Genomic DNA, 17057 nt, shown 5'->3' on the forward strand with positions numbered 1-17057 from the left:
CTGTCATTGATTCATAGCATGTTCTGTCATAGGACAATACAAATACAACAGAGCCACCTTATGGACAAGTAAATCAAACAAAACGCACATCACGACTTCCTAGTAATCAGGCTCATCCTCCTTGTTTCCTTGCAGGAAATAAATAATGTACTCGTAAATAAACAGCACAGTATGTATAAACTAGTATGCATGTTAGTTGTAAATAAGTTGGAAAATAGGAACAGTAAACAAAGCAGTAGACAAGTTTACTTACATATCTCCTTAAGCCGCCTTCTCTGATCCCAGGTTTCCCACCGCAAATTGTTCAGTGGAGTGTCCCGTTACATTTTTTGATGCTCTTACAGAAATATCCCGTATAACCACTGAGATTTGCCTGGAGATGTATTTCATTTAGAGTCAGCAATACATTCACATGTAGCAATTAGGAGAGTGTGCAACCATATGATTATCTCACTGAACAACCATCACATCTGTATCAGGCATAGCAATACAGGACGGCTATCAGAAAATCTTATAGTTTCCAGACTGAGTTGCAATGGATAGTGTACTAGCCTGAAATATCTTGCCAGAATAAAACTATTTGTAAGACCATGAAATATAAGGTTCCCTGCTTGAGTCCCTATCCAGAAATATTTAACCTGTCTTGAAGTTTCAACTGTGCTACAAGCATTACATAATGAAAGGTCCTCCCACAGAAACAAAGCCCACATGATCGAGTAATATGTTGCTATGAACAAACTGTTTAAATAATTTCTAATTTGGACTACAAGTGTTCATCATTATTCAATGCAGCTACAATCAGTTTAATACATAGTCCATTTTGAAAGATACTCTCATTCTCTGTAAATCAGATGTTATAAACAGTTATTCAATAATAGCATGCAGTAATGCGAAACAAATTGAGTAGGACCCAGATACATCGGTAAGCTGATATTGCTCCACATTGCAAAAAGTTTGAAGTGCTAATTTTTTAATATTATTTTGTTTCTTGCAACATCACGGCACTCAGGGCTTTTGTATAACACACAAAATGTATTTACTTACCTCAAGTAAGTTGAAAACATTATACACAACAAGCAATTATCTGCAAATGAGGAATTTTAAAAGCTGGAGTGACGATAGCAAAATCTTAAAATGTCAGCCAAATATACAGTTCAACAGATGCGGAAAAATGTACATGAAGAGAAGTCCTTGAAGTTCTGTGGTTTGCAGCTGACTTCAGCTCAACCTGCGGTGTAATAATTAGACAATTGATGAAGAGGTGTGGGTATGGTATTTTGAAGGTTGTAAACACTCATCTGTAGCAGGAGCCATTCAACATCCACTGCTGAATAAAAGTCTCTCCTTGATTTTCCGTGTCTTGCAGTTGTCAGCTATACAAATAGACTTTGCTCCTGCATATTATGTGAGGCGAGCTATCCACTTTCTTTCAGTTATCAGCTCAGACTTTTCTTATTTTTTCTAATCTAGCAAATACTTTTCTGGATACATTGGCTTTCTAGTCACTTGGTTACAGGTCCCACCCATCCCATGTAATTTTCATTGCAGTCACAATTATGTCCTTCACTGTAGTCTACTCCCAGATGTATTTTTTTTGTTTTCATCTCTCCATTGGTAATTCTTAACACTCATCTCTTCATTGCTCTTTGAACAACCTCCAGGTTTTGCATTAAAATTCCTTGCATCGCTGACAATCAAAACTGGAATAAAGTGTAGGTGTAATTTTGTGTAACGTTTTAACTGATATAGTGTATCATATGGAGAGTCACATATGCTTACAATTATATTCTATATATTTATGAAATACACAAATACTCAAAGTACTTACTAATTACTGACACTTAACAAATACAGTACTTGATAATAGAATATTGATAAATACAATTTTGATAAAATGGAAGGAGAGAGTACATTAAATAAATTTCAGCATACACCTGGGAGACTGAATGAATCAAATTTTTCATTCCAAAAATCAACTATTTGTTTGGTATGACTATTCTCATAAAAACAGGTTATTAACTGGATTTGTCATCACTGTTGAGGCCAGAGTCAGTACATACACAAAGATTCCTACATACAAACAGTACAGCAGTATAATAGCAGCTAAATTTTGGAAACACACAGCTATCAACTATGTCCACAGTTTAGATCCTGTAGTGAGTTACTTAATTAAATTCTATCAACTACACAACACAGTATTGCCTACACTTAAACTTCTAATAAAGAATTGAGATCTGAGTAATTCTTCACTGCAACTGCAGCTAAGTTCAACATTTTTCCACAAAAGTTAAACTGTTTCTCTGCAATACTTTAAAGTCTAGGCCAATATACACAAAGAAACTAAGATCTGCAAATAATGTAGCCAATTTGCCACCCAAAAATACAACTGCCAAATATATGAATACTTAACCAAGCAGTCTCCACATACTACAACGAAAACTAGAATTCACAGAATTGTTGCACTGTTATGTATACGTATGGTCTCACTCCATTGACTAAACCAACTACAATTTCAGATCTATTTTTTTAACTGCAATATGACAAATCAGTAAAATTGTATTGCCAAATAATCTAAAACATAGTGCAACATGTGCACTTCTATGCTGAACCTGTTTGAGAGTTTACATAAGAATTTGTAGGTACCATTATTATTAAAATAATAAAAGTAACATGATGGTTATATTTTTTCAACAGTATATCGACTGTTGATTATGAATACATCAACTTTTGTTTACCATTGCTCTTTAAGATTTTTAAGCTTTTAGATTTTGTTATTTCATTAATAATACTATTTCCATTCTTTGTATTATAGATGTGTATTTCCAATCAATCCCTTCTTTTACTTTTCTTGTTTTTAATCCGAATTACTTTGTTGTCTTTAATATTCAAAGAACTATATGTATGTTTAATATGTGGTGTTATTGCTGATTTATTCTATTTCTCCTACCTGTAGCAATCCATGGGCTCCTTGAACTTATTCTTGAAATTTGTCACTCTGTCTTACATAAAATGCAATATGTTGTACTTGGGGAAGATGATCTTGTAAATACCAGAACCTGCACTGCCATATTGTAGTAACAATAAATGTTTATGTGTAATTAAAAGTGTAACAAATCGAGTTATGAAGGGAAATTCATAAAATACAGCAGTAAATTGCTCGATATATATAGGATGTTTTCTCACTGGTGAATTAGTTATGGTGGTTCAGCCATGTGGTTCAATCACTCACACAACTAAAGTGCAAGACATGCGACTGACCTGCTAGGCTGAGCCACTGTAGTAGCTGGCAAGAGGCATGTGTAGGTAACACTGAGTTACAGGATAGCAGCAAAATGGCAAATATTTAACAGCAAAAATGTGAAAGAGAACTCCTATACAGCTATTAATTAAAGGACGCTGCTCTGAGCATTAGGGGACTTAACATCTGTGGTCATCAGTCCCCTAGAACTTAGAACTACTTAAACCTAGTTAACCTAAGGAAATGACACACATCCATGCCTGAGGCAGGATTCGAACTTGTGACCATAGCAGTCGCGCGGTTCCAGACCGAAGTGCCTAGAACCACTCAGCCACACTGGCTGGCTAAAGGATGCTGCGTTCTGCACAACTTTTATTCGCTGAACTCATAGATTCAAGCTGAATGAAACTTCAGAATAAATGGCTAATAACATCTATGGAGTGCCACTCCTATATGGAACCATTATGCAATGAGTATACAAGACAAATTAGCAGATTAGATTGTTAGCATTGAAGATGCAGTTTCTTGGCAAATGAACAAAATATGAAATTTATTCTAATACAGAATAAATTAAATAATATACATATAGTTCCTTTTTAATACAGTTTTATTTTCAAAGAAAACTCCAGCACTTTCAAAAGTAAAATAAAATGGGCTCTGGGCATAATTTCGCTAAAAACCAGAGTGTTAAAAGCATATCTATGGACTAATAACCAGTTACTTTAAACCTTTTCAATTTGAGCAATTAGAAGCCAAGTAGCAATAAAAAAAAGCACAAAATTCTTCAAATCAAATACCATTTCGTCCTAACAGTTGAAAATGTAGAGATCAACATGTATTTGCTTTGATGTATACATAAAATCCATTTGTTTCATATGCTATAAAAATAAACAGGTCTTCTGACATCATAACAAAAGATAGATCACTTGAGTCATTAACCAGTTTACATTGGTGCTCTGAAGCTGAATACACAAATGCGTGCTTTAATGGCTGAAAATTGGTTTTTTTCTAATCAAAACTTTTGCTACGGCATGCTCTTTTCTGAAATGTTCTGCTATTGTTTTCCGATTCCTAGGATTGTAAATATCTGCTGGCTCTACCTCCTGTAGAAACATCATCAAATTAGTGTCCTGTTCCAGCTGATGTACAAGGCTGAGGACTATTACCTCAAGATACTGCTGAAGACCCATCACTGCTACAGAAGTTAGAGAATCCACACTCACTGTCACTTCTAGAGGGCACGTCCATAATCTTTGTCTGTGCAATCTCAGTGATGTGACATTGCTCTGATAAAACACAAGAATGTGAAGTTAATACTAACAAAATTTACAAAGTGATGTTGAAATCGGCAGTTAGGGATCACAACAGGATACGTACACATATACTCTATCTACACAGAGGCAACTATGGAAATCTCTGGATGAATGGTCCAGAAATTCAGTTCATGTTAACATGTCTCACTGCATATACAGGGTGTTACAAAAAGGTACGGCCAAACTTTCAGGAAACATTCCTCACACACAAAGAAAGAAAATATGTTATGTGGGCATGTGTCCGGAAACACTTTCCATGTTAGAGCTCATTTTATTACTTCTCTTCAAATCACATTAATCATAGAATGGAAACACACAGCAACAGAACATACCAGCGTGACTTCAAATACTTTATAATGGAAGGAAACATTCCACGTGGGAAAAATTATATATAAAAACAAAGATGAGGTGACTTACCGAACAAAAGCGCTGGCAGGTCGATAGACACACAAACAAACACAAACATACACACAAAATTCAAGCTTTCGCAACAAACTGTTGCCTCATCAGGAAAGAGGGAAGGAGAGGGGAAGACGAAAGGAAGTGGGTTTTAAGGGAGAGGGTAAGGAGTCATTCCAATCCCGGGAGCGGAAAGACTTACCTTAGGGGGAAAAAAGGACAGGTATACACTCGTACACACGCACATATCCATCCACACATACAGACACAAGCAGACATATTTAAATATGTCTTCAAATACTTTGTTACAGGAAATGTTCAAAATGTCCTCTGTTAGCAAGGATACATGCATCCACCCTCCGTCGCATGGAATCCCTGATGCACTGATGCAGCCCTGGAGAATGGCGTATTGTATCACAGCCATCCACAATACGAGCACGAAGAGTCTCTACATTTGGTACCGGGGTTGCGTAGACAAGAGCTTGCAAATGCCCCCATAAATGAAAGTCAAGAGGGTTGAGGTCAGTAGAGCGTGAAGGCCACCGAATTGGTCCGCCTCTACCAATCCATCGGTCACCGAATCTGTTGTTGAGAAGCGTACGAACACTTCGACTGAAATGTGCAGGAGCTCCATCGTGCATGAACCACATGTTGTGTCATACTTGTAAAGGCACACGTTCTAGCAGCACAGGTAGAGTATCCTGTATGAAATCATGATAACGTGCTCCATTGAGCGTAGGTGGAAGATCATGGGGCCCAATCAAGACATCACCAACAAAGCCTGCCCAAATGTTCACAGAAAATCTGTGTCGATGACATGATTGCACAATTCTGTGCAGATTCTCGTCAGCCCACACATGTTGATTGCGAAAATTTACAATTTGATCACGTTGGAATGAAGCCTCATCCATAAAGAGAACATTTGCACTGAAATGAGGATTGACACATTGTTGGATGAACCATTTGCAGAAGTGTACCCGTGGAGGCCAATCAGCTGCTGATAGTGCCTGCACATGCTGTACACAGTACGGAAACAACTGGTTCTCCCGTAGCACTCTCCATACAGTGACGTGGTCAACGTTACCTTGTACAGCAGCAACTTCTCTGACGCTGACATTAGGGTTATTGTCAACTGCATGAAGAATTGCCTCGTCCATTGCAGGTGTCCTCGTCATTCTAGGTCTTCCCCAGTCACTAGTCATAGGCTGGAATGTTCCGTGTTCCCCAAGATGCCGCTCAATTGCTTCGAACGTCTTCCTGTCGGGACACCTTCGTTCTGGAAATCTGTCTCGATACAAACGTACCGCGCCACGGCTATTGCCCCGTGCTAATCCATACATCAAATGGGCATCTGCCAACTCCGCATTTGTAAACATTGCACTGACTGCAAAACCACGTTCGTGATGAACACTAACCTGTTGATGCTACGTACTGATGTGCTTGATGCTAGTACTGTAGAGCAATGAGTCGCATGTCAACACAAGCACCGAAGTCAACATTACCTTCCTTCAATTGGGCTAACTGGCGGTGAATTGAGGAAGTACAGTACATACTGACGAAACTAAAATGAGCTCTAACATGGAAATCAAGCATTTCCTGACACATGTCCACATAACATCTTTTCTTTATTTGTGTGTGAGGAATGTATCCTGAAAGTTTGGCTGTACCTTTTTGTAACACCCTGTATGTATCTGCGGCTCAGCACGCTTAAACTCGTCTGCATTGTGGAAGAGAGCCAGTGGAAGGGTGCACATAAACACATCAATACCACTTCAGGAAAACCCACAGGCTGCATTTAAACACATCCACAGCACCTGGTGAGTGGCAGAGCATGATGAGTTAGCTTATCAGCAGCAGTCCTAGGGTTAAAATTATATGAGATGTAGAAGCATAAATGAATTAAAATATGGGAATCAGGCCAATTCACCAATATCAGCTAACTAGAGGTCATTTGGAGCTGAAGCTGCAGTGTAAGGTGGCCAGCCAACCCTGTACAATGGGGTGAGGGGAGCGAGTTTTTCATTCAGCATCTATAAACTCACAAACTATACCCTGCATAAATATGGAACTGGCATCAATTTCTTCTGGGACAGCTGCACTATGTTTCCATTTTAGTTTCACTTGCAGTAACACAGTGTTAAGACAGTGTATCTACAGTTTCAAAGAAATGCATCTTCTGACGATATTAGCAAATTTTCAACATGATGGCAATTTTTTGTCATTGAAGTTAGGTGAATGCTTTAATCCAATGAAATGTAAGATTATATCACATTTTCATCTTCTCAAACCAGAACATTGGCATAGTTTTCTAACATGAGACAATATCAGTTAAATGTGATGCACAAGGATCCACTAGCATATCAAATACTAACTGGTCATCCTTATGGTTATGTAATGACAAACAGATTGCTAGGTTTATACATTACCTGTTATTAACTTTCCTGATTCAGTTATTTACAAAAGATAGGATTTGTGTGTGTGTTTAACAAGTGAGAAAACTTATCTTACATAGGAAAACCCATACTGGGACAAAGAAAAAAAGCAATACAAGAAACTTTACTTCACCATTGCAGCAATCACACTGTAAGCAGTAATATTGATTTTGTGTGATAGAGACTGATCTCCTGGGATGAACTTTATTTGGTGTTAGTTGTAGGTGCAACCTTCTTAGTAAAATGAGAAAACTCACTCACCATTGTGAACTCCACACTACAAGCATGTAGCTGAATCCACCTACACTTCATTTCAATGGTGATAGTAGAACTCCATTGACATCACTCTCTTCAGTAAAAGGATTTATTGCTATTTCTAAAAATGTAACCTTTAATTTTGACCCACTTTAACTGTAAGTGGATTTAAATGGCAGTGGTAATGTGGTAGGCTGGTAATTGTATGCCTATAGGTTTTTGCCATCTCACAGATTTCATGTACTTGGAAATGTTTATGGAGAGATATTGTTCCATGAGCTGCACTTTTCTAAAGTTATCACTTACATCGATGTTATGACATTGTGGCTGACTATTGCTTCCCTCCTTTTCGCTTTGTCATGGTGGGAATCTTGTTAACAACAACGGAATACTAAGGAGTATGATCTAGAACAACAGTTGATGTTTTCCCATATTTTCAATTCGTGTTTCTACAAACCTCTTGGTAAATGTAAGATTGTTCATTTCTCGATGATCAACTCCCGCATAAATTTATTTACACAGCAAGAGACCATTTATGACAGAACCTAGTGAAGTACCTGCATGATAAATTATAAATATGTCCCCCTTGCCCTAAGACAATGGGACTGTTGCTTTAGTTGTGTCGTCTATTCAGCTCTACTTGACAATATGACCAGAACTCGCCCAGGTTTCATCAAGCCACAACAGTTAACCAATATTCATGCCATGGAATTGCCTTAAAAATCCGCATCAGATTGCAGCTATATCCTCTATTTCCATCAACAGAGATACCTCCATATACAATCCTAGATCTCAAAGAACTGTGAATAAAAATGTGTGACTGTCGAAAAAGACCCAATTCCTTAAGGGTGACCAACAACATGCGGCATGTCGACTGTTCATTTCTGCAATAACAATCTTATTAAATGTGATGAGGAATCGCATCCTTAGCAATTAATATTGGTAATTCACTTATCCAAACAAAGTTTTACCCCTGAGGTTTAGATTTCAGTGTTTGTCAGCTTCCTTTTCTTTTTTGTACATTACCTCACTAATCGGCAAAATAGTATTTTTGTTTGCATTCAAAGCTGCAGCAGTTCTTTCAATTACATTTTTAACCGAAAGCAACAGGCCACCAGTAAGTTATTAAGTCTCACTGTATGCACATAATAAGCAAACCATTTCTCTCAACTGTGTTCGTACTTCAGTACCCTGGACAAACACAGAGGACAGCAAGCTCTCTGAAACACAAACGCATAGTAAACGGGAAGAGTTGCTGTGGTGGGGGTGAAGAATTGACAACTTCCAGTATATAAATTCCAAAGTCTAATATTTTTACAAACAATGAAAAACTCTTCATTATTTTATAAATAATTAGAAGGCAGCCATGTTAGTTGTGCTGCAACTGCTGAATCCATGGTACTTCACAGACCATTTCCAGAAATGTGTAATAATAATGAAATAATTTAAAAATCTATATGCCACATTCCAGGAGGGGGCAACTGCCTCTTCCTGCCTAACCCCTTCCCACTGCAGATGACCATCCTTTGGCATCAAAGCCCGTAATTTTCTCTTGTTTCTGGTCAGGGCCACCGATATGACGTTTAAGATATCACCTCAACTTTAAAGCATAATTCACTCTGGATGTTATATCGCCTCTAACTCTTCTACAATGTATTTCGCACCATCCATCAGTGTAACAGAACTGCAAAGTAAAGGAGTTGAGTAGAATGACAATCTGCTAATACAGTATGTTAGCCTTTTCTTGTCATGGCAGCAGAGTTTATCCAATTGTGTCTATTAAATTTTGTTTTTTGAAAGCTTTTTGAGGCATTTTATGAAGTTTGCAAGTGAACTTGATAATTTTTTCACAAGTGATCTCTCAGGAGAGACCCAACATCTGAAAGGGAAATAATGTTAATATTTTAAAATATGTGGACAAATACACCTTACAGTGTGTATAAATAAAAGCAAACTGTACAAAACTGGATATTTGTACAGTTTGTATGACATTTTGCCTATTCCCTCAGTTCCCACATTGTGCAGAATTGTTCTTTTGGCCTTTGGTGAGAATACCTTTCAGGTATTTTACTGCAGCAATTAATAAATTTCACCACCACTGACTGTCCCTTGATGTTGAGACAATACTCAAAGTTTTGGAAGGATTGTCCGTCCTTCATAACATCACATTCATTCTTCAGTGTTCACTTTGTGATACATCACATGTTAATGGTGATCTGGCCACAGTATAACAGTACCATTCACTGTATCATAATGACATTCTGTTACTACGAAGCATGTATAGAGCTTGACGTCAAAATGCACAGTCGCACTGAAATTGTGGAAGTGTCAATAAGACTGTCAGCGAGAGTGCACCGCTAGGTCCTGCTACTAATAAGGCGAGAACACCGTTTGCTTGTTACATTTTTTTATGAGCTTCAGACAGAAGCGACTACAGTAATGGATAGGAACTCTGATTGTTGTGTACAGATGCGAGCTGAGCTGGTGACCCTCCACCCATAGCTTCAGGCTGTGTTGGCCTCCGTCACACAGCTTGAGGCTGCTGCCAAGGGGGATAGAACGCAGGGCAGAGCAGACTGTCTGGTTTCGGGCGGTTAGCGGAAATGGTAAAGACTGCCAGTCTTGCATCCGAGATTGAGGCGGAGCTCACCATCTGCATCTTTGTCGATAGAACAGACTGTGGTCCTTTGGTGCAGAGCCAAGTGGAGGGCCTGAATCAGAGGCTCAGGCAGTCCTGTGACTGTGTAGGCTGCAGATTCCTTGACTTGCGCCATCGAGTGGTGGGTTTCCAGGTTCTGCTTAATAGGTCAGGTCACAGGTGGCGGTCACAGGGGTAGTGGGGGCTGTGTGGAAGGGACTGGACGGTTTTTTTAGGTTGAGGGTCTCAGGGAACCATAGAAGGGGTGTCCGTGGGCAGGTAAAATGCAGTAAAGTAGTTGCAGAAATGATTGGTATTGTAGTTGTAAATTATCATAGCTGTGTTGGGAAAGAACCAGAGCTCCAAGACCTAACAGAAAGCACTGAAGCTCAAATAGTTGCAGGTACAGCCGGCAATAAGTTGAGCCAAAATTTTTTCACATGATCTAACAGTGTTCAGAAAGAATAGATTAAATACAGTTGGTGAGAATGAAAAATCCCCAAGACTCGCAAAGTTTTACAGAAGTTCGAAATATAGCGCGTACTTCAAATGCGAGACGCTTTTAATAATTTCCACAATGAAATTGTCTCGAAATATGGCAGAAAACCCAGAGAGATTCTGGTCATACATAAAGCACACCAGTGGCAAGATGCAATCAATACCTTCACTGCGCGATAACAACAGTGAAGTCACTGATGACAGTGCCACCATAGGAGTTATTGAACATTGCTTTCTGAAACTCCTTCAACAAAGAAGACGAAGTAAATATTCCTGAATTCCAATCAAGAGCAACTGCCAAAATGAGAAACATAGAAGTAGATATCCTCAGTGTAACAAAGCAGCTTAAATCACTTAATAAAGGCAAGGCCTCTGGTCCAGATTGTATACCAGTCAGGTTCCTCTCAGAGTATGCTGATAAAATAGCTCCATATTTAGAAATTATATACAGCCACTCGCTCACAGAAAGATCCGTACGTAAAGACTGGAAAATTGCTCAAGTGACACCAATACAGAAAAAGGGAAGTAGGAGTAATCTGCCGAATTACAGGGCTATATCACTAACATCGATTTGCAATAGGGTTTTAGAACATATACTGTATTTGAACATAATCAAGTACCTCGAAGAAAACGATTTATTGACATATAGTCAGCACGGATTCAGAGAATATCGTTCTTGTGAAACACAACTATCTCTTTATACTCATGAAGTAATAAGTGCTATCAACAGGGGATGTCAAATTGATTCCATATTTTTAGATTTCCAGAAGGCTTTTGACACCATTCCTCACAACCATCTTATAACCAAACTGCGTGCCTATAAAGTATCACCTCAGTTGTGCGACTAGATTCGCGATTTCCTGTCAGAAAGGTCACAGTTCTTAGTAATTGACGGAAAGACATCGAGTAAAACGGAAGTAATGTCCGGGGTTCCCCAAGGAAGTGTTATAGGCCCTCTATTGTTCCTGATCTATATTAACGACATAGGAGACAATCTGAGTAGCCATCTTAGATTGTTTGCAGATGATACTGTCATTTACCGACTTGTAAAGTCATCAGATGATCAAAACAACTTGCAAAATGATTTAGGTAAGATATCTGTATGATGTGAAAAGTGGCAACTGACCCTGAATAAAGAAAAGTGTGGAGTTATTCACATAAGTACTAAGAGAAATCAGCTAAATTTCGATTATGCGATAAGTCACACAAATCTGAGGGCTGTAAATTCAACTAAATACTTAGGGATTACAATTACAAATAACCTAAATTGGAATGATCACATAGACAATATTGTGGGTAGAGCAAACCAAAGAATGCAATTCGCTGGCAGAACACTTAGAAGGTGCATCAGGTCTACTAAAGAGGCTGCTTACACTATGCTTGTCCGCCCTATTCTGGAGTATTGCTGTGCGGTGTGGGATCCGCATCAGGTGGGACTGACAGATAACATCAAAAAAGTACAAAGAAGGGCAGCTCATTTTGTATTATTGCGAAATAGGGGAGATAGTGTCACAGATGTGATGCTTGAATTGGAGTGGCAATCATTAAAACAAAGGCGTTTTTCACTGCGACGGGATCTTCTCATGAAATTTCCATCACCAGTTTTCTCCTCCGATTGCAAAAGCATTCTGTTGGCACCCACCTACATAGGCAGAAATGATCATCACGATAAAATAAGAGAAATCAGGGCTCACACAGAAAAATTTAAGTTTTCGTTTTTCCCGCGTGCTGTTCGAGAGTGGAACGGTAGAGAGACAACATGAAGGTGGTTCATTGAACCCTCTGCCAGGCACTTTATTGTGAATAGCAGAGTAATCGCATAGATGTAGATGTAGACTATGAGCTTTAGTGGAAAACCCAAGATGCAATTTCACCATTTGTTAAGTATTACTTATCAAAATTCATCAAATACTATTGTCAAATTTATATTCATTTCCTGGAAATGAGGAAGATGCCAAATTTTACAACTTTTCTTTAAACACAATTGTTTTCACATTTTGTTAAAAACTAAAGATCTTGTATTATTTATTGTGATACACCTCATCTGACACTTTTCCTGGATCATCAATTCTTTTCTTCGGAGACCTGTGTGCCTGACTGTCTCTTAAATTGCTCAAATATTTAATGCAATCTTGGAATGTGTGTCAAATGGTTTCTTTGTTGCTCTGATCTTCTCTTCGCCCATTATTTATTAACCTTCGAATGAGTAATATTGTTACATAGTCAAACCTTTAATGAGTCCACAAATTGCTTCCATAGTTTAATGCATAGTGTTATTGGTTACCTAGGCAAAGATCAGTTTCGATTTCCAATGATAATTTCCAATTTTTGTGACTTAAAAGTCTGATCAGTCTCATGAATTAAAATGAAAAGCTATTTTAATGACAAAGGTAACAACATTTTAATGGCAGTTGCTGAAGTGTCTTTTGTCAGAATGGGAGCCATGTGACATTATTCTGTATAAGTGCCATTTTCCATTCTGTGAATTCTTTGCTTTATGTAATCATGCATACAGGACCAGTTTAAGGCCTGAATAACAAAAGTCGCTGCTTGGGTGCAGAGTTGAGAGGGGTGCCAGACAAACAACAACTGTAAGATTTTTCTACAGGAAATATCACAATGAATTGCAGCACTTAGGGCAGCAAGCTGAGAGTTGCACCAGGGGCACCCAAGTGCAAGATTTGTATAAGGACATATCACAATTATTAGTATTGAAAACACAGAGGTTAAAGGGTCTGAGGCTAAAGTGGGGCAAGGAGCAACAAATCACACAAGTCACTTGCGTGGCAAAATGTTGTCCAATTGGCCTTGCAAAAATACGTCACTCTTCTTAAATAAATTCTCAAAATCTACATTTTTACTATAATAGATGGAAACATTCCAGGTGGGAAAAATTATATATAAAAACAAAGATGAGGTGACTTACCGAACGAAAGCGCTGGCAGGTCGATAGACACACAAACAAACACAAACATACACACAAAATTCAAGCTTTCTGCTTGTGTCTGTATGTGTGGATGGATATGTGCGAGTGTATACCTGTCCTTTTTTCCCCCTAGGGTAAGTCTTTCCGCTCCCGGGATTGGAATGACTCCTTACCCTCTCCCTTAAAACCCACTTCCTTTCGTCTTCCCCTCTCCTTCCCTCTTTCCTGATGAGGCAACAGTTTGTTGCGAAAGCTTGAATTTTGTGTGTATGTTTGTGTGTCTATCGACCTGCCAGCGCTTTCGTTCGGTAAGTCACCTCATCTTTGTTTTTATATATAATCTACATTTTTACCTTCACAGCTGGTCGCACTTTGTTTCTGACTTTGTTAGCATTACACGACACAATTCCCTTGTACACAGTTTTTGTGAGAGTTTGTATAATATGCCAAAATTTGTATGACAGTCAGCTACATTTGGCTGCACTGTTTTATAAGGAGTCTTAGCATTTTATTTCTATCTTCTATTCATTTCATGTTAACAATAGCTTGGCTGAGCAGGAGACCAGAGAGTATCTGATGCAGGAGATTCTTGCACAAGAAGTCTGTGTTGGGTAAAACATGTTGGTCACAGTACGTAACAAAATATCATATGATGTCTACGGCTAAGAAGTATGTTATTAAATGAACAATTCAATACAAAGTACAACACAGCATTGTAAAACTATTTATACAGTAAACAGTCCTGCTGTATAGGTCAAGTGAGTACATATCTGTCTAAGGTTGTGGTCTTTGCCATTGGGTAAAGATATTGCTGATTTTTGGAAGAAGAAGCCACATACGTAGCTGATAAGCTGAAGAAGTCACATACGTAGCTGATAAGCTGAAGAAGTTACATACGTAGCTGATACGCTGAAGAAGAAATGTAATAATACTGGTGAGCACCTTGCGAAACAGACCAAACTGTACAAGAAATGAAATACAATAAAGTATGTACCAATTTATAACATCAATCAAATTTAAAACACTACTACACAAAAATTAATAATTAATGTAAATCCAAAGTAACTTAAGTACTTAATTCAGTTAAAATTGCGATAATTTTAGAGTTTGACTAAAGAAATTCACATGTATGTTTGCTTGACAGTTTCACTGAATATGTTACGGAAGTAGTGAGTTTAATTCCAAGAATTTTCTGGATTTTTAGGGGGCAGAGTAAGTGTTTATTAAGAGAATTTATCTATCTAAAAGGACTAAATGACATGTGGCCAGCTTCATCAATCACTGTTTGCACCCCCCATACTCAACCAGTCACTTCCCTCATCAATGTGTGTCGTCTCCTCTCCAGTAGCCTGATATCAAAGAGGAGAATAGTTAATAACACTGTCTTATATCACACGAATACCTCAACTTTTCAGGCTATCAGCCAGGTTGCAGGAACCACCAAGGTACTGGGTTCCCAGATTAACAAATGTTCAAATGGGTGTGAAATCTTATGGGACTTAACTGCTAAGGTCATCAATCCCTAAGTTTACACACTACTTAACCTAAATTATCCTAAGGACAAACACACACACACCCATGCTCGAGGGAGGACTCGAATCTCCGCCGGGACCAGCTGCACAGTCCACGACCGCAGCGCCCTAGACCGCTCGGCTAATCCCGCGTGGTCCAGATTAACAATAATCCTTCTATACAGATAAGGGAGACCTGTGCTTATAGTGATTGTATGTATTGACAGTTGTATAGGAATAATCATATTAGCATTGCTACAGCTCCCTGCAGTCTCCATCACACACACACACACACACACACACACACACACACACACACACACACACACACACACCAGTGAAGAAATATGCAGTGTAAGTATTTAAATTTAGGTTTCCTTGATCTTCTAGTGGTGTGTTGAGGATACACACTACCTGAAATTGTATGCATCTCCAAGCGATAATCAGATCTGTGATCGGCATTATTTAAAAACAGTTGCAACAAATATGCAAATGTGACAGATAATAGTCATATCTGTACCCACTGAACCTAAACTGAGCTCTATACTCACACCAAATGCTATCATACAGTGAAGAACATTTATGACCTGATTTATTAAACAGTGACATCAAATGGTAGATACTGTAAAACAGTCAAAAATCCAGCTTTTTAATACTGCACACCCATTAGCAATGTGGGATTTTGAAGACATCATAGAATTTCATCACACCTGCTTTGTCAGTTTGTACCATCATTGGAATATTCCTCAAAAATATGATTGGCTTGATAACCATATCACCAGATTCTATGATCAGGGTAAGTTATCCTCCATCATCAAAGATTCTCCGAACTTGGTTAATTTTTTACATACCTACTTAGGCTACCACAGAGAATTTCATGCAGTGAAAGAGCACAAAGCAGAAAAACACTTCATGATTCATGAGCACATTTGTATGCTGTTCAGCACAGAAAATATTGCATTAACAAGTGTAGCACAATCACAAAAGCATAATACCAGTGTCTGTGGTTTCATCCTGAAAAAAATTAACACAGGATTTTTTTCTGACTATTTCCCACAACATGTAATGATGTTAAGGCTATTCTGAAGTCTCAGACAATGTTACTAGAAACTTAAAAATTTTAACAGATTACATGAATTCGCAATTGTGAATAATGGCTACCATCAGCTGTAGACTAGCATGACCACAATAAAAATTTGTGCCGGGCAAGGACTCGAACTCTGGTTTCCCACATATCATGAGTGGTCACCTTATCATTTAGCTATCAGTACACAACTCATGGCCAAACCCAAACTTCCATATGTCGTCAACCATGTGTCTACGATCTGCACTCATACAACCATTATGTGTATTCCCCTACCGATCAGATGTTGTACTTGAAAGTCACACGACCAGCATCAGCAGACATATATGATATTGCAGTGCCTCTGTTATTCTGATGATGATGCACTGCAGCGACCACAGCTGTTACAAAACACATCAAATGAATTTACAATTGCAGATAATGGCTGCCATCAGCTGTAGAATGGAATGACGACAATGAAAATTTGTGCTGGACTGGAACCACAAAAAATTGGAAATTTTCACTGGAAATCAAACCTGAACCTTTGTGTCAGTAGCCAATAACACTATCCATTTAACTATGGAAGCAATTTGTGGACTCATCAAAGGTGTAACTATGTAAAAATGCTATTCAATCAAAGGTAAATAAAGACTGGGTGAAGAGAAGATCTGAGCAACAAAAACCATCTGACACACATTCCAAGATTTCATTAAAAATTTGAGTAATTTAAGAGACAATCAGACACACAAGTCTCCAAATAAAAGAATTGATGATCCAGAAATAG

The 17057-nt window shown here is 38.3% G+C and overlaps 1 protein-coding gene across 6 annotated transcripts in view; it reads right to left on the reverse strand.

Annotated features, from left to right (window-relative positions):
* Positions 1-252: 252 nt before the first annotated feature.
* LOC126427294 (uncharacterized) overlaps positions 253-17057 on the reverse strand; it is a 69742-nt gene continuing 52937 nt past the window's right edge. For 3 of the 6 annotated variants that reach the window (XM_050089587.1, XM_050089589.1, XM_050089586.1), the window contains one exon: positions 14447-14659. In XM_050089587.1, coding sequence (XP_049945544.1) covers positions 14474-14659 — 186 coding nt within the window. In that variant the 3' untranslated portion in view covers positions 14447-14473. Of the gene's footprint in view, positions 374-14446; positions 14660-14949; positions 15049-17057 lie in introns of those variants that run through there. The other 3 variants (XM_050089591.1, XM_050089588.1, XM_050089590.1) reach the window with 3 other exon arrangements.

This window comes from Schistocerca serialis, chromosome 11, assembly GCF_023864345.2.
Source record: "Schistocerca serialis cubense isolate TAMUIC-IGC-003099 chromosome 11, iqSchSeri2.2, whole genome shotgun sequence".
Lineage (NCBI taxonomy): Eukaryota > Metazoa > Arthropoda > Insecta > Orthoptera > Acrididae > Schistocerca > Schistocerca serialis.